This window comes from Wickerhamomyces ciferrii, contig 00044 (assembly GCF_000313485.1).
Source record: "Wickerhamomyces ciferrii WGS project CAIF00000000 data, strain NRRL Y-1031 F-60-10, contig 00044, whole genome shotgun sequence".
Classification (NCBI taxonomy): Eukaryota; Fungi; Ascomycota; class Saccharomycetes; order Phaffomycetales; family Wickerhamomycetaceae; genus Hansenula; species Hansenula ciferrii.
Window position 1 is genome coordinate 1 of NW_011887696.1, and position 21,273 is coordinate 21,273.

At 30.3% G+C, this 21,273-nt stretch overlaps 8 protein-coding genes across 8 annotated transcripts; 3 read left to right on the forward strand and 5 right to left on the reverse strand.

Moving 5' to 3' along the window:
- Window positions 1-610: 610 nt before the first annotated feature.
- Window positions 611-1,456, reverse strand: BN7_1971 (NADPH-dependent F420 reductase; the record flags this gene model as incomplete). Its single annotated transcript, XM_011277405.1, has 1 exon — window positions 611-1,456. The coding sequence occupies one exon, from the start codon at window positions 1,454-1,456 to the stop codon at window positions 611-613; it is 846 nt and encodes a 281-aa protein (XP_011275707.1).
- Window positions 1,457-1,785: 329 nt separating this feature from the next.
- Window positions 1,786-2,625, reverse strand: BN7_1972 (NADPH-dependent F420 reductase; the record flags this gene model as incomplete). Its single annotated transcript, XM_011277406.1, has 1 exon — window positions 1,786-2,625. One exon carries the CDS (start codon window positions 2,623-2,625, stop codon window positions 1,786-1,788), a length of 840 nt encoding a protein of 279 aa, XP_011275708.1.
- Window positions 2,626-4,200: 1,575 nt separating this feature from the next.
- BN7_1973 (NADPH-dependent F420 reductase) lies at window positions 4,201-5,040 on the reverse strand (the record flags this gene model as incomplete). The annotated part of the gene is made up of 1 exon (XM_011277407.1): window positions 4,201-5,040. The coding sequence occupies one exon, from the start codon at window positions 5,038-5,040 to the stop codon at window positions 4,201-4,203; it is 840 nt and encodes a 279-aa protein (XP_011275709.1).
- An 893-nt stretch (window positions 5,041-5,933) lies between these two features.
- On the reverse strand, window positions 5,934-6,770 carry BN7_1974 (NADPH-dependent F420 reductase; the record flags this gene model as incomplete). Its single annotated transcript, XM_011277408.1, has 1 exon — window positions 5,934-6,770. The coding sequence occupies one exon, from the start codon at window positions 6,768-6,770 to the stop codon at window positions 5,934-5,936; it is 837 nt and encodes a 278-aa protein (XP_011275710.1).
- A 1,125-nt stretch (window positions 6,771-7,895) lies between these two features.
- BN7_1975 (NADPH-dependent F420 reductase) lies at window positions 7,896-8,735 on the reverse strand (the record flags this gene model as incomplete). Its single annotated transcript, XM_011277409.1, has 1 exon — window positions 7,896-8,735. One exon carries the CDS (start codon window positions 8,733-8,735, stop codon window positions 7,896-7,898), a length of 840 nt encoding a protein of 279 aa, XP_011275711.1.
- A 602-nt stretch (window positions 8,736-9,337) lies between these two features.
- Window positions 9,338-11,953, forward strand: BN7_1976 (uncharacterized protein; the record flags this gene model as incomplete). Its single annotated transcript, XM_011277410.1, has 1 exon — window positions 9,338-11,953. The coding sequence occupies one exon, from the start codon at window positions 9,338-9,340 to the stop codon at window positions 11,951-11,953; it is 2,616 nt and encodes an 871-aa protein (XP_011275712.1).
- A 610-nt stretch (window positions 11,954-12,563) lies between these two features.
- Window positions 12,564-15,170, forward strand: BN7_1977 (fungal specific transcription factor domain-containing protein; the record flags this gene model as incomplete). The annotated part of the gene is made up of 1 exon (XM_011277411.1): window positions 12,564-15,170. The coding sequence occupies one exon, from the start codon at window positions 12,564-12,566 to the stop codon at window positions 15,168-15,170; it is 2,607 nt and encodes an 868-aa protein (XP_011275713.1).
- A 2,302-nt stretch (window positions 15,171-17,472) lies between these two features.
- On the forward strand, window positions 17,473-21,150 carry BN7_1978 (Zn(II)2Cys6 transcription factor domain-containing protein; the record flags this gene model as incomplete). Its single annotated transcript, XM_011277412.1, has 1 exon — window positions 17,473-21,150. One exon carries the CDS (start codon window positions 17,473-17,475, stop codon window positions 21,148-21,150), a length of 3,678 nt encoding a protein of 1,225 aa, XP_011275714.1.
- Window positions 21,151-21,273: the final 123 nt, after the last annotated feature.

Below are 21,273 nucleotides of genomic sequence, written 5' to 3' on the forward strand. Positions count from 1 at the left end.
GCATACGTCTTTAAACGCTAATATAATTAACCTAAATCATTTCAAAATGTTCATACTAAAGATAATTTTAAAACAGCTTGAAAAAGTTTATTGTAGCTGATATCAAAGATTTGTGAAAATCAAAATTGTGGGAATTTCATGGGTTTATATATATTTAAAAATTAAGCGACGATCGCTTTGGTGTGCACTCCATGATGTGGTCACGAAAATTTTAAAGTTATATACAATTCATCAATCAAATACATTAATATATAAACAATAGTATTCTATGTTGAAATCCATAAAGATCAGTATGCTTTTCAGTAAATCTCAGATATCAAATACGTTTCTATTGTCTTAGATCTGGTCCGGTGCTTTAGAGATATCGATCATTCTGATGTTTAGAAATTTGCCACCAATTGCCAATTTAGTTTGAAGTAAAAGGATCACAAGCTCAATCGTTTCAATATGAAAAATATAATTATAATCAAATACACAGATATCATAATTTATAATTCATAATGCATTTAATTAAATATAGCTAAGCTAAACAATATCACAAGGCAAAAGTTACTATAGAATCTCTATATCATATGGACCATCAGACTTCAATTGCATAGTTTTAATAATCTTATAATAAAATTGTTGTATTATTACTCTTTGCTTCCAACATTTTAGTCTTCATTTCCACAAATACTTCAGCCCAAGGTTTAGGAAAATCTTTAACTCTACCTCCAATATATTGATCATTTTCTGCATTTTTTAAAAGTGAATTAACTTCATCATAAGATAATGGATCACCTGCAGTTTTTTTCAAAAATTCAATGGTTTCTTCATTTGATAAATTATCTGGAATTTCTGGGAAATAAGGTAATGAATGAATTGGTGTATTTGGTTCAGTTTTCCAACCTTGTTTTAATTCACCAATATCAATAGTTTTAAAGCCAACATCATTTATAAATTTTGAAATTTGTTCTTTAGCTTTTGAATCATCACCTGCAATTGGTAAAATTGTTTGATTTGGTAAATCATTAATCTCTGAAGCTATTTTCAAATGAACTGCAGTTATATTATTAAAAGCTTTAACTAATCTCGTTGAATGTTTATTATCTAAGAAACTTGCAACATATTCACTTGTTGTTAATTCACCAGTTTCTAATTCAGTTATATATGTATCACTTTTAGGGAAATAATTTGATGTATCAATAATAATTTTATTATTCAAACCTAATTGTGGTAATAAACCACTGACACATTTTAATGGAACTGACAGTACAATAACTTCAATTTCAGGGTCTGTAGCTATTTTCTTTGGTGTAGAAGCTGATGATAATGGACCAAGAGCATTGATAACTGGTTCTAATGTTTCTGGTTCTCTTGAATTACTCAATATAACTTTATAACCTGCTCTAACTGCTAATTTGGCTATACCACCACCCATTTGACCTGAACCTATGAATCCAATAGTTTGTGTCATGATTGCTGTGTGCTGTATCCTCTATGTTGGTATTAATGAACTAATCGACAATGAATTGTCCTAACAATATATATAGTATGGTTACTATCAATTGATGAATTGGATTTAATGAAATAAGAAATCTATTGATTCTGCTTTACATATCAATTTCAATTTTAAGGGCTATTAAATTATTATCAACACATCGTGGTTAAACCAAAGTTGCTCCGATGGGTTAAACCCGATCATACATCAAAAATTAGAACGTCGAGTTATTTACATTGATGTCGTTCAAATCATCTACATTAACATATTTGACATATTAAAGATATGAAAAACTAACATTCCACTTATAAAACCAATTTCGAACTACCTGAAGCTTTAGCTTTAGCTTGTTCAGCATACAATTCATAAATGATTTCAGTCAAAAAATTTGGATAATTCTCAGGTCTACCACCAACAACAGTTGGTCTTTCAGTATCGTCAAGAACTTGTTTGACCTTTTCATGAGTTAATGGGTTAGCTGGTGTTTTCTTATAAAATCTCTTTAATGCTTCATGATCAGAATTTTCTGGAGCTTTTGGTAAATAAATACCACCATAGAATGGGGTAGTTGGTTCAAATTTCCAACTTAGTGATGATGGACCAACGTCATAAGTTTTATAACCAAGCTTTTGAGCAAACTCATTAGCCAATTGTTTAGCATTGGTATCATCCCCAGCTATTGGTAAAATTGTTTGTTTTGATTCGTCTTGGGTAGCTGAAGCTCTCAATTGGAAAGAAATAATATTGCTGAAAATTTTAACTAATTTATTTGATGATTCTAAATATTTCAAAATATATTCAATTGTTGTTAATTTATTTGAATTCAATTCTTCTAATTCACCATCTCTATAGGGGTAATAATTTGAAGCATCAAAGATGACCTTATTTTTCAAACCCAGTGAAGGTAATAAAGTTGGTACAGCATTTAATGGAAGTGCAAGGACAATGATCTTGATGTTTTCAGCTTTAGAAATTTTATCAGGTGTACTAGCTTCAGCACTTTCACCAAGAAATGAAATAATATCTGCTAAAGATTCTGGACCTCTTGAATTACTCAAGATAACTTTATAACCAGCATCAATAGCTAATCTAGCAATGGTACCACCAGTTTGACCAGCACCAATGAATCCAATTGTTTCAGACATTATAATTACTTAATTGTTTAAAATATACTATACTACAATGTCATAAATAATAAAACCCCAAAAATTTGGCACTGATCTTACATATATATCTTGAAAACTTAGTTTTGATCATGGATCAGCTGAGTAACTAGGGCTTACCAAGAAGTACATTTCATATTACACCATCAATATTTCAGGAAGGTGCCACCTTTTCTGTTTCTCTAGAAGTATCCAATTATACTTGATATATTTCTTTCAAGCTGAAAGCTTACTCTAGATGCCATATAGTTAAACTTGAAACTTGAACATCAGATTGTCAAAAGGCTGAAGGTCGGGCATAATATAGAAGCCGATTATATAATTCTAGATCTACTATAGTCGATCACGAACAAAGTTTAATACCAACTGTACTGGTACTGATAATTGATAATCATGTAAGCTAATTCCAAAGAGCTTAAACTATTTAAAAGGTATATACTTTAGGAGATCAGATCATTGGATTTGATTCCTGCGGCTAAATCTCATTAAATATAGTTCATATTTGATGCAGTACTGACTAGGAAGTTAAATGGGCCGGGATTAAAATTATATAGACGTTTGTATAACAATCACTCGAGGTCGGCTTCAATTAAGGGCCAAAGAATGTATCAATGCAGTTATTATAATTAAATATACTGTTGGAGCTTGGGTAGTAGCCTGTACTATGTAGGTATAATAGTTGGTGATATTCCATGCTTGATGCATGATAGCGCATTGAAGAATATCTTGATCAATTATAAACGTGAATACGTGGATCTGGTTTTCATGTAATTTTAGTTACATTAGCGTGTACTTGTCTAGGACTTAAATATATATCCAGCGGATCTATTATAATTTCTTTATATGATTCCATGACTGGTAATCTCTACAATGTTTTTCCCAATTTAGTATAATTTATATATTAATACATGATGGATGCCCAAGTAGAGTTCAACAGCAGCAGCTCCTATGAGTCCTATATTAACAATTGAAATCAATTATATTAATGTTAATATAATACCTTATTAAAACTCATCATTTTCTTAAATATATCGAGTGTAACTTCACCAGCTAGGTCATTCTTTTATTTATGTCATTTTATATATTAGGAATCCATCAGTTAAACAGATCATCAAGCACAAAATTTGCATGGAAATCAATCAAGAATTGAATATTTGATCATCGACAGCTGCAGCTGCATATTGTCAATTATACCGACGTGACGATACGCTTGAATCTCTGAATCTAATTGCATTAAAATTCTTATATGATCATGAAGCGTATAGTCAATTTCAAGTAAGTGCTCGCGTCTTAATCTGCAATTACACTAGACGTAATTGGTGAGAATAGGGGGATACTTAGTTTGCAATCTATTTCCATTCAAGAAATATCTAAACAATTTGAATTCCATCCGGATCATCTCATTAGATGTTTATTATACTTTGTTTTTCGAAGTCTGTTGCTATATCAATCTGCGCCTGAGCTATATGTACATAATTTTGGTTTAATAAACAACACATTCATCCAATTAATTATAGACATTTCAACATTAGAGATACGTATGATTCTAACATAAAATTATAAAATCAATTTAGAGTTACCTGAAGCTTTATCCTTAGCTTGTTGAGCATATAAATCATAAACGATCTCGGTCAAATATTTAGGATAATTTTCAGGTCTACCACCAACAACAGTTGATCTTTCAGTAGAGTCAAGAACTTCTTTGGCCTTTTCATAAGTTAATGGATTAGCTTGAGACTTTTTATAAAACTCTTTTAAACCGTCATGATCTAAGTCCTTTGGAGCTTCAGGTAAATAAATACCACCATAGAATGGTGTATTTGGTTCAAATTTCCAACTAAGTGATGATGGACCAACATCATAAGTTTTATAACCAATTTTTTGAACAAAGTCATTAGTTAATTTTTTAGCTTCATCATCATCACCAGCTATTGGTAAGATGGTTTGATTCGATTCATCTTGAGTAGCTGAATTTCTTAAATGGAAAGAAAAAATATTATTGAAGATTTTAACTAATTTATTTGATGAGTCTAGGTATTTAGAGACATATTCACTTGTTGTTAGTTTATTTGAATCTAGTTCTTCCAAGTTACCTTCTCTAACAGGATAATAATTTGATGTATCCAAAATAACTTTATTCTTCAAACCTAATGATGGCAATAGAGTTGGAACAGCATTTAATGGGATTGAAAGAACAATGATCTTAATGTTTTTATCTTTGGCAATGTTGGCAGAAGTATCAGCTTTAGCGTTTTCACCAAGAGATGAGATAACACCTGATAAAGATTCTGGACCTCTTGAATTACTCAAGACAACTTTGTAACCAGCATCGACAGCTAATCTAGCAACTGTACCACCGATTTGACCAACACCAATAAACCCAATTGTTTCAGACATTATGATTAATATCACTCAATCTAAGATATGGTATATGTCAATATAAATCAAGAACATTGAAACTTTGGCACATTGCCCTTTTTTATATATTTTGATTGCAAAAGCTTAATTTCGATCATAATATTGTCGATCTAAGTAGTTAGAACTTAGTGCTCCTGACCAATAATGCTTTAGTCAATTAACCGCCGTCACACTTTCCGGATTATAAAGGTGCACCGTGCTACCTTTTGTTGTCTCTTTGAAAGTGAGCAATCACCTGTTTTGTTGATAAAAGTAGCCAAAAAGTAAACTTTCCATGTCCTTAAGGGGTTAAAAGGGGTTGAGCAGTTGAGCAACTTCTCAAAAGGTTCACGCATTTAAGGCCAAATAGAAAGCGCCATAATCATCAATATGATGTTTTTTAAAAAAGCCGATTATATAATACCAGATATATAATAGCATGCACCCGTATACCTAAAGTTTAATAACCATTGAGTAATATGCTTGAATGTATTAAGTTTTATGAAAGAAGGATATTTAGGAGAATTATATATTTAATTTATATATATAAGGGTATCTTGAGAGCTAGCTTCTCAAATAATTTGGTTGATTGTGGAGTAGAAAACATAGAAGGCCGGTGATTTCTAATAATCTCCATGACACCATCCATAAAATTGTAAATACATATTAGTAGTACGTTTATATAGGATATAAACTTTTTGCACTTAGTATAGAGATTTTCAATGGTTAATTGAAGCTATAATACGATTACGAGCCATGGAAATTAGTATATATCGCATTATACACTTCCTCTGTACAGTAATTTTCAAATGTATTACACATATTATAAATCGGTAACATTTATTCAATTGTAAACAATAAACACTGCAAGGAATAGATCCTGATTAAATTAATTATAAAACCAATTTAGCAGTACCAGAGGCTTTAGCTTGAGCTTCTTCAGCATATAATTCAGTGATGATTTCCAATAAGAACTTTGGGGTAGCTTCAAAACTACCACCGACAACAGCTGGTCTTTCAGTAGCATCAATAACTTGTTTAGCTTGTTCATGGGTTAATGGATTGGCTGGGGTTTTCTTGAAGAATGTTTTCAATGCTTCATGATCTGAACCTTCTGGTGGTTGCGGTAAATAGGCACCAACATAAAATGGAGTATTTGGTTCAAATTTCCAACTGAGGGATAATGGACCAACATCATAAGTCTTATAACCAATTTTCTTAGAAAATTCATTAGCAACCTTTTTAGCTTCATCATCACCAGCAATTGGTAAAATTGTTTGTTTTGATTCATCTTGAGTTGCTGAACTTCTTAATTGGAAAGAAATAATGTTGTTGAAAATCTTAACATATTTGTTTGAAGAATCCAAATATTTTAAGACATATTCACTTGTAGTCAATTTGTTTGAGTCTAATTCTTCTAAATTACCTTCTCTGAAAGGATAGTAATTTGAAGTATCCAAGATAACTTTGTTTTTCAAACCTAATGAAGGTAATAAAGTTGGAACAGCATTTAATGGGATTGAAAGAACAATGATATTAATGTTTTCATCTTTAGCAATGTTTGCAGAAGTATCAGCTTTGGCATTCTCACCAAGAGATGAAATGACACCTGATAAAGATTCTGGACCTCTTGAATTACTCAAGACAACTTTGTAGCCAGCATCAATAGCTAATCTAGCAACAGTACCACCGATTTGACCAACACCAATAACTCCAATTGTTTCAGACATGTTATGATAATTACTTTAATTCAATCAAGCTTAATATATTAGTATACCTATATGTATGTGACTTAATATATCTAATTAATCAATTAGAAGATCATCTTGAAGAATAAGTTAGTCTTTATAGCTTATTTATATACATCTATCAGCTTCAATAATTAGCTGGCAGCTTATTAATGTTTGATCTTTGACGTCCGAAATCCGAGTACTATTATCAGAGCTGTCGTATAACAAGGAACACCTACTATTCTCGGATTTAGCGCGGTAGAATAAAAGTGGATGGTTAAATACTCTTAGTTTTTGCATCACATGTTTGATGTAAGATATTTATGGGGCCGTAAATTTGTACATAAACTTTCTTGTTAGTAGTTACCTTACAGCTAAGGTTTTAACGGATTGAATGATTTGAGTATACCTTAAGCTTATAATTAATTGATGAGTAATTATGACCGGTCTTAATCGGGGGTTTAACTTCACTAGAGCTTGACGGTTTGGGCATTACGTATAATATAGGACGTTACTTAATACTATATCGTGTTAATTTATTATAGTACACTGGAATATATACGGCTATATCACAATCATGTACTGGAGTACATCACAATTCTATTAATTAAGACCAAAATTAACTTCATATATTTCCTAGTCAAATCATTATTTGGACGTACGAAGGTATATAATACAAATTGTGGAGTTCAGGGTCCATAACTTACTCTGAACAATACATTAATTTGAGTGTCGATCATATAATATTATCGTATATATCAATTTCGACTTTATAAGCGACTTTTTGAGTTTATTGTGTTTCTTCTGTGATCATAACCTTATATAGTAACATGTTACTACTTACCATCCCCGACTACAACTAGCTGATTTAAACTTAATACTCCCATGCTCTTATTCGTGATCAAAAATGTTCTCATATAGAGATCTATATCTCAATAATAGATATGGAATTGATTTGAATGTACAATTCCAGTTGATTATATATAACCTTCACAGTGTATCTAAAATGGGGATTACAACACTATGACAATATAATACATGATGTTTCGTTCATAAGTATTTCATGTATTAAATGTCTGGAAACATTAAAAGACATATATTCAGGCACTAGATCCTAATTTAAAACTATAAAATCAATTTTGAATTACCTGAAGCTTTATCTTTAGCTTGTTCAACATATAATTCAGTAATAATTTCTAATAAATATTTTGGGAAACCTTCAGGTCTACCACCGACAACAGTTGGTCTTTCAGTAGCATCAATAATTTGTTTTACCTTTTCATGAGTCAATGGATTGGCTGGGGCTTTTTTGTAGAAAGCTTTCAAAGCTTCATGATCTGAACCTTCTGGAGCTTTTGGTAAATAAACACCACCATAGAATGGAGTATTTGGTTCAAATTTCCAACTGAGGGATGATGGACCAACATCATAAGTTTTATAACCGATTTTAGCACAGAATTCAGTTGTAATCTTTTTAGCTTCATCATCATTACCAGCAATTGGTAAAATTGTTTGTTTTGATTCATCTTGAGTTGCAGAATTTCTTAATTGAACAGAAATGATATTATTGAAGATTTTAACTAATTTATTTGATGGGTCTAGGTATTTTAAGACATATTCACTTGTTGTTAGCTTATTTGAATCTAATTCTTCTAAATTACCTTCTCTGAAAGGATAATAATTTGAAGTATCCAAGATAATTTTATTTTTCAAACCTAATGAAGGTAATAAAGTTGGAACAGCATTTAATGGAATTGAAAGAACAATGATTTTAATGTTTTCATCTTTAGCAATGTTGGCAGAAGTATCAGCTTTAGCATTTTCACCAAGAGATGAGATAGCACCTGATAAAGATTCTGGACCTCTTGAGTTACTCAAGACAACTTTATAACCAGCATCGACAGCTAATCTAGCAACGGTACCACCAATTTGACCAACACCAATAAATCCAATTGTTTCAGACATTACAATCAATTATTTATTCAATATATTTAAAATGTAACAATTAAAACCAAGAATACTGAAAATTTGGCACATTTCTTGATATTTATATAATTATCGTGTACTTGCTGAATCCTGATCTAGAAACTTCTTCCTCGGCCTGGAGCCTGGGATCAAAATTTCAGTGCCATTTATAAGCAGGCTCGGAAAATGGCGCTAGCATATGGGCTGGGAGTTAGGGAATATCGCATCTTACGGGGTTGTAACTTGTGTCGTTCTAATTTGAATACCTTATGCTATTAATGAAATATAACTTGAAGCATAGTAATATATTCGATAATTCATGTCTATTTGTCTCCCAGAATAAAATTGATTTGCTATTTGACGGTTAAAGTTTAAATTTTGAGGTTGCCTAGACGGAGAAACGGCGGAATTATGACGGACTTAATAATCAGGAAATAGAGGGTAACACTTTTATGATTATCTAATTTACTTGTAATCATAGATAAAATTAAGTAAACAATAAACAAAATAACAAAATAACAAAATAATGCTTTTAAGGTAAAAGTGTTTTAATAACTATTATTGCAATATCAGGATAATTGTGTATTGAATGGCTGGTGATCATGACTGAGCCCCATACCCTGTCGTTATCGGGAGTCAAGCGAGCCAGGGTGGCCAAATCGTGTACCATTTGTCGTCAAAAGAAGATTAAGTGTGACAAAGTTAAACCAAGTTGTGGGAATTGTAGTAAAAGGGATAGATCTCATTTATGTAAATATGAAGATCCAGAATGGAATATTAATGTCCCTGGTGGTGGCTCAAAAGCAGGTAATGGTAATGGCAAATTTGGTGAACATTTTGCAAAAGTTCGTGATAATTTAATACAACTTGATGGCGGTGATGATACTAGTGGCCATGGTGGTGTTGAAGACCATAATCGAAGTAATAATCAAATCAACAGTGAAAATAATATCTATCAAATACCCAGAAATAACAGCAACTATAGTCAATATTCCAATCCTTCGAATGGTTCATTAAGCTCTACAACACAATCCATTGATGAGCCAATATTAAATTTTTATAAAAAGAATTATGGTTCACCAAGAATGATGACTCAAGGTGTATTAAATTGGGTTACATTATTGAAAAAAGATATATATTTAAATGCTGTTTTTGAATCTTCAAGAAGTGAAAAAGTACTGATCAGTGTTAAACCTAAAAATAATACAAATCATGAAAAGGAATTCATCTCAAAATATAAAACTCAATTATACCTTGATGTGGATTTAAAATCTTCACCGTTAGAAATCCCAAAGTTTGCAAATAAAGATTTAATCACGTGTATTAAATCATGTTTATCTGATCTAAAATTGGTTTGGATCTTGGTGGATTTATTCTTTGGATCAGAGCTTTATTGTTTTCTACCTTTATTTGATAAAAATGAATTCAAGTCACAGTTATCTGAGATTATTGGTCCAAGAAGTGACTCAGAACTCAATAATGATGACAAAACGTCTTCAATCAAGATAACAAAAAGACTTGAACTAAGTACAATTGGAAGTTTATTAGTTATAATGAGATTTTCCTCATTATCATTATATAATGCTTTGAGATTTGATAAAAACGATTTAACATCAACAGAATTATATATATATGAACATCCAATTAAAAAAAATTTCATCAGTTTGGCACAAAAATGCTTTTCAGAAGTTCATGAGTTTCGTGAAGCAAATTTAAAAATCTTCCAATTAGATTTATTAATTAGATATTATTCATTAATTTCACCAGAAGATTGTGATTGTCTTTTATTATCATGTACACAGGCAATGGGACCTTTGATACATTCTGCAATGATTAATGGATTGAATCGTGATCCAAAAATTGCCCATCCAGAACATCCAAATCCCAATTTATTAAGAAGATTATGGTACAAAGTTCTTTATTTAGATTATTATCAAGTTATATCAACTGGGGTTCCACCAATGATTAATGATCGATTTTTCGATACGATTCCACCAGTATTAAATACAGATTCGTCTGCATTAGATTACTTTATTGATGAAAAAATTAATGAAAGGAATAAATTACATGAATTCTTAAAACCATTATTAAATTTGATATTAGATGTTAAAGAACCACCAACTTTAAATAAAGTCATATTTATGTTAAAACCTCTAGAGAATTATGTTTATGGTTATTCTAAAATTGATTCAATAATGGGTATGTCATCAGATACTTTATTACAAAGAGTTAATAAAATTGGTAAAATCAATTGTTTTGTTGATACTGTTTCATTACTTTATATGATTTATTATCATTTTTATCTTTATCATAATGAAAATCAAGAATTTAAAGAATCATTTCATTATTTAATTGAAATGATTAAACTAATGTCATTTTGTACACCATTAGCAAGATTTTTGATGGATGAAAAACATGGTGGATTTGAATTTGATCTGAAAACTCATTTTGGTATTCCAATGTTTGTTATTCCAAGAATTGAATTACATTTACATAAGTGTATTCAATTATTATTTTCTATACTGGCAAGAATTAAAGATATGAAGATGAATCATTTAAAAAATAGATATATAATTGATGATGCTAAAATTAAAGTTTTGAATGATATTTCAGACTCTTCACTTAAAGTGGCTTGTTCCATTTTAAAATCATTTGCAAATATTTCAGATACTTATTATCATTCTTGGTCAATGCAAAAGATGCATGAGTTTATTATAAAGGGAGTGTTGAAAAATGATTATTCAGGTTATTTTGATCCTGATAAAGCTAAAGTAATAGATGAACGATTTTTAAATTGTTTAAATCAATCTAGAGATAATGATGGAATTTTTAATAGATATTCAATTGAAAATTTGAAAATATTGGATCAATATATAAATGAATTGGGGTTGACCTTCAAAGATACTGCCAGAAATACACCATCATCTGCAAGCTCTGTTGATACAAGTTTTAATAATTTAAATAATCCAACAAATGATTTGATATGGTTGAAACAATTTCAAATTGAAACTAGTGGTAGTTGCTCCAATGATTATTGGGGTCTACCATCAACAACAAACAATACAAACTCTAATCTATCAAATGATCCAAATAACGATAATAATAACAATAACATACCGTCGATTGATGATTCAAATATTATCAATGAATCTATTCTCAATGAAGGTGTTGATTTATTTGATTTAGATAGATTTTTCTATCAAGCCTATGGCGCATGATCTTGTCTCATGTATATAAAACTTTCAATATTCTATATTGTATATATTTTTTTATTTATTTTAATGAGTTATGACACAATTTATCAGCTAATTCTTCATGTAATTGGCTTTTCGACGGAATCGGGACCTCGAGGCGAGCGTTTTGCCAGATTCCACACGGGCTGGACAAGTTTTCTGTCAAATAATTTTCAACCGCTGAAATTTTAAATGTATACGGGCGCGCTTTTAATCAAGTTTTCGTTCAAGAGTATATAAATACATCAATAACAACACTAGGAATAACAGGGCGGCTACGATGGAGTCTCAAGGGTTCATCAAAATGGCTGGTCCTGTGAAAAGACAGAGACCAAACAAATCTTGTACGCTTTGCAGAGAGAAGAAAACGAAAGTGAGTAAACACTATGATTAATTAAGCAATTTAAAACTAGTTATATATATCTTAAGATTACTAACTCTTCTAATCTCTTAGTGTGATCGAGTAAAACCAGTTTGTGGTACTTGTGAAAGAAGGAAATGTTCAGATCAATGTAAATATGAAGGTCCGGACTGGTCAGTGAAAGTCGGTGAAGATAAATATATAACAACAACAAGACCTAAAAAACAAACTAAGATGAATTCTACACCAGATACAGATAATTCGAACTCCAATCTGAAGGATTCTATACCTAATAATTCATATTCAAGATCATCCTCTAGGTCGCCTTTTCAGCGATCAATTATTCAACAATTACCCCCTGTGATACCACCTGTTCCCTCTAGAATTCAACAGAGTTCATCTCAACCATTCATTACATCACCAAGTCCACAACTATCCAATCCACTACCACAACTACAACTACGGCCGCTCCAATCTCATCAGAATCAAAATCAAAATGAACAGCATTTCCATCCTTTTGATAGGTTAAGTGTATCAAACTTAGTGAGTCCACAAAATGTTAGTAGTGTGAATACACCAATTCCGGATTCAGATGATGATATTATTGATTTCTATAAAAATAACTATGGTGAGCCAACAATGCTTGGTCAAGGTATATTTACATGGGTTACTTTCCTGAAAAAAGATCCATATGCAAGAGCTGTTGTTTTATCATCCAAAAAGGATAAAGTTGTTTTCACTAATATGAAAAATGGGAAAAAAAGTGCCTTTACTGATAAATTCTATAATGAGCTTGATATAAATGAAAATGAAGGTGGTTCTAAAATCATAACAAATCAAAAAGCTAAGAATAAAGACCTTTTAAACTCTCTCAAAAAGATTTTATCGGATAGGAAATTAGTTTGGATTTTGATTCATAAATTTTTCGAATCAGAATTGATTGCAGTTTTCCCATTATTAGATAAGGATGATTTTATTATGGAAGTTTCTGAAATAATTAGTCATGACAGTCCGTCGACTTATTTCAATTTCCTTAAAAGAATTAATTTTGCTACAATTGGTACTTTATTATTAGTTATGAGATTGGCTTCATTAACTTCTTATAATGCAGGTAGAAATTCGTCCAAACCAAGATCTACAGATGACCTATATATCAAAGATCATCCAATAACAAAAGATGTATTAACACTTGTTCATTTATGTTTTGATGAAGTTATGAGATTCAAAGATGCACATTTAATTACTTTTCAATTTAATTTATTAATGGTTCATTATAAATTTTATGGACCTGAAGATTGTGATTGTATTGGCCGATCAAGTGCAACTTCAAATATGGGACCATTATTACATTCTGCTGTAGCACTTGGATTGAATAGAGATCCAAAAATTTCACATCCAAAATATAAAAATCCAGAATTATTAAGAAGACTGTGGTATTTAGTGGTTTATTTAGATTATTATCAAACAATGCTAGTTGGAAATTCTCCAATGATTAATAACAATTCATATGATGTTGAATTACCAAAATTAGATCATAATGCTTCAGCATTAACTTATGTTATTCATGAATCATTCCATGAAAGGAATAAACTTTCCAATATTTGTGAACCTTTATTCACAAGAATCATGAATGTTAATAATCAACCTAAGATAAGAGAAGTTTTAATGTTAATGAAACCAGTTGAAGAATATATTGAATCAAGCTTAAGACCTGAAGAAATAATAAAGATTTCATCAGATTCAGTTATGAATAGAGTTTCTAAATTGAAAATTCAAAATGTATTAGCAGATTCATTTTCAGTTTTATTTATGATGCATTACCATTTGTTTTTACATTATAGTGCATCAGGAAATTCTGAGCGTTCATTATATTATTGTTTGAAATTATTAAATCTTTGCAATTGTTTATTACCTGCAATGTTTCATTTCAAAGATGATCCGAATAAATCAGATAATGATTCAAATGAACAACAGCAAAAACAAAAAGACTTAAATTCTGAATTTGGGAGTTCAATACTAGCTCTACCTAAAATTGAACTAACTTTACATAAAATTAGTGAATTTATGATGGCACTATTAGCCAGAGTCAAAACATTCAAATTATTTGCTCATGATAAATTAAACATTGACGATGAAACATTACAAATTGTTGATAATATTGGTAGTTTACTATTCAAGACTGTTTTTTTCTTATTAGAATGTTTCACAGATATTTCAGATACTTACTATCACAGTTGGTGTATGACTAAAATTCAAAGTTTCATAATTGAAAAAGTTTTAAAAAATAAACGTGGTAAAATGAATTTTGATAAAATAGATCCATTGGAAAAAGGTTATTCAGAAAAGATTAAGCCATTAATTAAAGAAGACGAAGGGTTCTTTCTTTATTCCAAACAAGATTTACAACAAATTTTACAAGAATTAGAAATCATTGATCTTTCATCATTAGGTCAAAGTCCAACACCAGAAAGATTATTCTATCATTTAAATTCAAATAATATTAAAAATGATCAATTATGGTTAGATCAATTATTTGATGGAAATTTTAATCCTGATCAATTTCAACCATTTAGTCATAATCATCAAAATCATCAAAATCACGACGTCCATTCTAGTAATCATAAATATCCTGAAGATGTTTCAATTTCTTCAGATAATGGATTAGAAATGAATAATAATAACAATTTACCAAATACAAATAAAAATATCAATAGAGATAACAATGGGAATAACAGTGGGAATTTAGATGATGATTCAAACACAATCCCAAATTCAATAGCTTTTGATTATGGTATGTTTGACTTAGAACAAATGTTATTCCGTTCAACAAATGATTTTTAAATTCAAAGGTTATAATAACTATTGGACGGTATAAATGAATAATGAATATCAGGTTTAGATTTAAGTTCGAATTTGTAATTTTATCATTTTTAAAGCTTCAATTGCTATAGCTATCATCTGGATAGATTGGATATTGATAAGGATATACGAAATTGCTGTAAACTAGGGCATCACGATCAGACAAAAATACTTGATATACTTGAGATATGATTCAATACAATATTAATTGAAGTGCTTCATATATATCTCACGAGTCACCATAAATAATATTCAATTCATTTCAATATAGTCTAACCAACTGAGCTCAATACTTCCAGCACATGGCTAATTATATCAATTATAATTCATAATCATAGTCGAGACTCGATATCCATAATATATTATGCTACGGGACTTTTCGGTCTTGAAAACTTCACCAAAGTTCCAACTTCCAAAGCGCTAAGCAAAGTAAATGATAAAACACGTTAAATGATTTTCATAGCATATACTTTTAATGTCAAATTATGCAATTGAGACGGAACTCTTGAGTATATGTTCAGTGCTTAAATGCCTCTCGCAAATATTTCAAATCAGGGTGCTTCGGTGGTTATACTTTTCTGGGTAATTACAATATTGAAGATCTTTAAAAATAAGGTTGAATTGGAACATTGGAACTGTGAAGTGTGAAGGTGTAATACTTTTATTCAATCAACAAGAGATAAAGAATTATAACGGTAAGTGTAAATATATGCTATAGTGTCTCAATGTAACTTATGTATAATTAAATTCATCATGAACTGGATCAAAGTTGTTTCAGTGCTAAGACATTTGAATATGAAGAAAGTGCGTCGTATAGGCTATATATAGCAGCTAAAAGCTCATGAAAGTTGAAACGTTCCAACGTAGGATCTATACATGGTTGTTTTCGTATATGGTGATCAGTGCTCACTTGTACTGTATGCATCAATGCTTATGAAATTGATTATTGTCTTCAAGCTCCAAGTGCTAAAACCTCATCCAGGTTTTCAATTTTTAACTATATTGTTCATCATAATATGGATACTTACTACCAATTAGTTATATATTATAGTACCCACGTCTAGGCTCTATATATCATTAAAACGAAAAGCACAGGCGAGCCAGTACTCTACTAATTATTAGATGGGTATAACGGTATAACTATTAACGCGGTGTGAACTCTGACTCCTGGCTCCTGACTCCTGAGTACACGGTGAAAGAAATATAAAATTATATCCTGTAAGTTTTGAACCATATGGTCAGTTTCCTGTAAGTGTTCTTAACTTCTTGGAGAATTATATGCCTTCGAGAATCGATACAGTGCCGCTTACTTATCAGGACAGCTATATATTACCGATAATTAACTACAAGAACACGGGCTTTTCTATTATCAGATTGGATCTTATAGGTTATAGGTGAATATTGCATATACAGTTGTACCCGTGTACGCACTCATATGAATTGAAGTATAAATCTTAGAAGCGAGTTAACAAGCATATTTAAAGACTGAAATCCACCGTTCGTTTCATAATTTAATCAATAGGGTCTTGACTCTTCCCAGTCTTCCCCAAGTTGTGTATGTTCAAGAATATTCGTAAAATTTTAGTAGATCAACGATGAGATTGGCTGCGAATTCCGACCACTTTTATAGATCTTATAGATCTATCATCTGAGTTTTGTACACAAACAATATGTAGTACGCGTCGTACTCTGGACCCTGGTGACTCGTGAGTTCAGACATCGGATGATTTAAAAAAATGTTTTTCAGCTACCGTCTATCTTTATATCTATATACCTGTAATATTGCACGTTCTTTAACATCAGTTTTCCAAAACTAAGTTGGAGTCTCTCTTCGTTATCTAGACATGGCTTTAGCTTCCCACTACGGGAATTCTGGTTATTTGGGTGTTTTCAGGTTAAATGCCAATTTTAATGCCATATATTATAGCGGCCCCCTCGGAAGTTGCCTTTTCAAGTTAGTGCTGCATCTGAAAAAAATAAGTACGTAAAGTTTGTAATCAAAGACAATATAAGCAAAGCTTTAAAGTGCAGATAAACTGAGAAAATTAGGCGGTTAAGGAATAAATACCACCTCCAATTCCACAGGGTTTGATATTCTTGGTCTTGTTTGAACTCGCTGCTTGAATTCTGGCTCTATTTGAACTTATTTTGTTTTTTGATTTCATATTTGTATTCTTTACCATTCACTTATAAGGTTATTCCATCGCTATATTAATCCATTACTTTTCATATTCCTATTCATATTCAAACATACCATAACAGCTCAATATCAATTATAACAATCATGGTGGCAAATAAGTCCAAAAAGGAATCGAAGAAAGCCGCAGCTGCTAATACAAACAAAAGAAGAAATAGAGTACCGATAAGTTGTACCATTTGCAGAAGAAGAAAGGTCAAATGTGATAAACAAAGACCAGTATGTACTGCTTGTAATAGAACTGGTGTTGCTCATTTATGTCATTATATTGATCCGCCATGGGCTCAACCTTTACAAAGTAATGAAATTGCACCTGTGCAAACAAATGTTGAACCTGAATCTGAAGTTGATAAATTAAAACAACGTATAAGAGAATTAGAATCCCAACTTTATCATCATAATGAACAATTACCTTCACCTCATGAAGATTCTGATGAGCGGGAAAGTCAATCAAGTCATGAACAAAACACTTCAATGGAATCTTTACCTAATGAATCTTTAAATTTGGGGAAAAAATTTGATATGTTACATATAAAATCAACAACAACAGTTCATTTAGGCGCTACATCTTGGTTAGCTATAATGAAAGGTGACCCATATTTAAGAGTTTTATGGGCACATATTTTCAAAATGAGGAAAAAAGTTGAAATGATGAAATTCAAATCTAAAATGATTCAAGTTCAAGAACAACAAGAGAGAATTAGAGCTGAAAATAATATTAATGATAAGAATAATAATGATAATGATAAAAATAATGATAATAAAGACAATACTAGTAATAAAGATAATAATGATACCAATGAATCAAAAGATATCGAAAATGATGAAAAGGGGCTAAATTCATCACCAAAATGTCCAGTCTCTGGGAGATCTGGTAATAATGAATCAAAATGTCCAGTTAGTCATCAATCACCACAATCTGAGCCATTAAAATGTCCAGTTGTGAAACCAAATTCAAATACAAATACACAATCACAATTAAGTCAGTGTCCAGTTCAACATAACAGTTCGAATACAACCAAGTCAAATCCACAAAATGAGACATTAGATGAATCTGGTGATAAAGTATGTCCATTAATGATAGGTGATTCATCATTTTTAAATGGGTTTAATGGTCAAGATCAAGAGATTCAAAATTCAAAACATGATCATTCATCATGCCCAATGAGTCATCAAAATCAACATCAACATTCTACAAATGATAAAAAACGTAAAAGATCATCGAATAATTCAAATGATAATAGTAATAACAATGGACCAAAACCTAAAAGATTAAGTAAAGCCGCTGAAAAGGAAGCCTCATTAAAATATCAACAAAATCCTGTATTTATGCTTGAATCATATTTACCTAAAAAGAAAACTCTATGGCTACATATCAAAAGATTTTTTGAAGTTTTATATGTTTATATGCCATATGTTGATGAGCCTTCATTTATTGAAGAACTGAAATTCATTTTTGGTGAAGAAAATGATAAAGATCAAACTATAAAGATTAAGATTCGCTCAGGTGTTGATTTTGCCCTTGTGGGGACGGTTTGCTTAATTTTGAGATTATCATGGCATACTTTACCAATGAATAATTCAGCAAAACTACTGAAAAAATCAATAAATTCCAAAAATTATCAAGAAGATCCAGCAACTATTTCATATTTACAAAAACCTGAAAATGAAGTTCAATTAAAATTAGTTGATTGTGTTAAACAATGTTTTAGTAATTTAAAATTAATGAGAAAATCAAGTTTAAAAATTGTTCAATGTGGATTATTTATGAGATTATATTTCATGTATTCACCAGATGATGGTGATGGAGCAGATGGATCAGATTCACAAATCTTTTTAGGAATGATTATTCAAATGGCTATAAGTATTGGATTACATCGTGATCCTAAAAATTTTGAAAATTTTAGTAATGAACGTCAAAGACATCTTTGGAGAAAGATTTGGTTTAAATTAATTTCACTTGATGTTTTACAAAGTATGAATTTAGGTTGTCCAAGAGCTTTACAAAATCATATGGAATTTAGTGATACAGAATTACCAGGAGATTCAGAAGATGGATTAACTTTAGAAGAATTCAAAAATGATTTAAAAGAGTTAACTATAATTAAAAACATTCATACTCAAGTTAAAATTGATGATTTAATTGCTAAAACTATGAAAGTTTTATTAAATTCAAATAAACCTGCTAGAAGATTCCAAGTTGATCAATTAATTGATCAATTAGAACAATGTACAAATGGATTTGAAATTATAAATGATAAATATGCCTTACCACAAATTGGTAAAATTTTGGTTAATAGATCTAAAAATGAACCACTATATGTCTCTGGAGTAAGAGCAATTGAATTTCAGTTACATGTTACTGTTAATATGTTATTATATCTTTTGAACTATATTTTATATGTTCATTTTGAACCAAGAGGCTCAACTGATATTGAAGTTTCCAAAATTGCTAAAAATTATGCACAAAAGGCATTAAATTGTGCTTTGGAAGGTTATAGAAATTGTACATTATTCTTTGACTGTGGATTAGAATATTTTGGACCAGGTGCAGATATTGTTCTTGCACCACTTTTACTGTTAGTTGGACATAGATCTATGCAATTTATGGTTTCATTAATTTTAAGATCAAGATGTGGACCATTTATGAAACCAAGTTTTAATCAAAAGCAAACTGAAGAGGATTTGTTAAGTAAAGCAACAACAAGTACATTTAAAGGTAATAAAACTAAAATTGAAGATCAAAATGATGAAAATGATGTATTGAAAGGCTATAATAATATTGATAATAGAAATCATGATTTAGATGAAGTTGAAATTAAAGATGAAAGTGATGAATTTACAAGTAAAATAACAACTTCAATATTTAATGTTGACGTTAATTCTGGTGAAGTTTTAGCCACAATTCTATTGAAACATATGGATAGTTTTCATAAATTAGCTGAAACTCTAGGATCAAAATATAATTATAGTTGGAGAATGGGGAAAGCTGTTGGATTTTTCGTTACATTATTGAAAAAACCTATAAATATTGTTAAAGATCTTGTTAAAACAGATAATATTAAACAAGTTGAAAAGAATCAAGGTGTTTCAAATGTTTTAAATTCAGTACCATTAGTTCTTTCTAAAGCACCAGAAGAAGATGTTAATAATCAAAATAATGGTGATGATGATCAACAAAATCAAGAGATGAAAAATCAAGCTGAAGATGTTGAAATCTCCAAAAATCCATCAGCTTCAAGTTTTAATGGTATTAATATTGATGAATTACAACAAAATAATGGTAATTTCAAGATAGATTCAAATTTTGATATGAATGGAAGTTTATTCAATCCATTATTTGAAAATTTAGATTCAATTAATTTCATGAGTGATTTAAATCCTTCTGCAAATGGAAATCAAGGATCAAATCTACAAACAAATCCAATTTTTTCCACATTTAATCAATTACAAAATAATCAAGCAAATATTCAAGCTGATTCAATATTTGGTAATTTCAATAATGTAAATAAATCAACATCAAATCAATCATCAAGTTCCACCACAACATCATTTAATCCAATGAATGTAAATCAACAAGATATTCCATTATCAGCATCAGCTTCAACTGCGTTTGGATTTGAAAATCTAATGCCAAATATAAATGATGTTGATGGAACAAATTTTTTTGACAATTTTATGAATATTGATGGAGATAAGAATTCAAATAATGTTATGGACTCTGGAGAATTTGGTAATATGATGTCAAACAGTTGGTTTAGTTAGATATATAATTTAATGAGATATGAATAAATATAGTATAATATATAAAAACTGATAGAAGTAGTTAATATACATTAATCCGATATTCCCAGCTTTTATACCGATCACTGCGCCTTTTAGCTAATG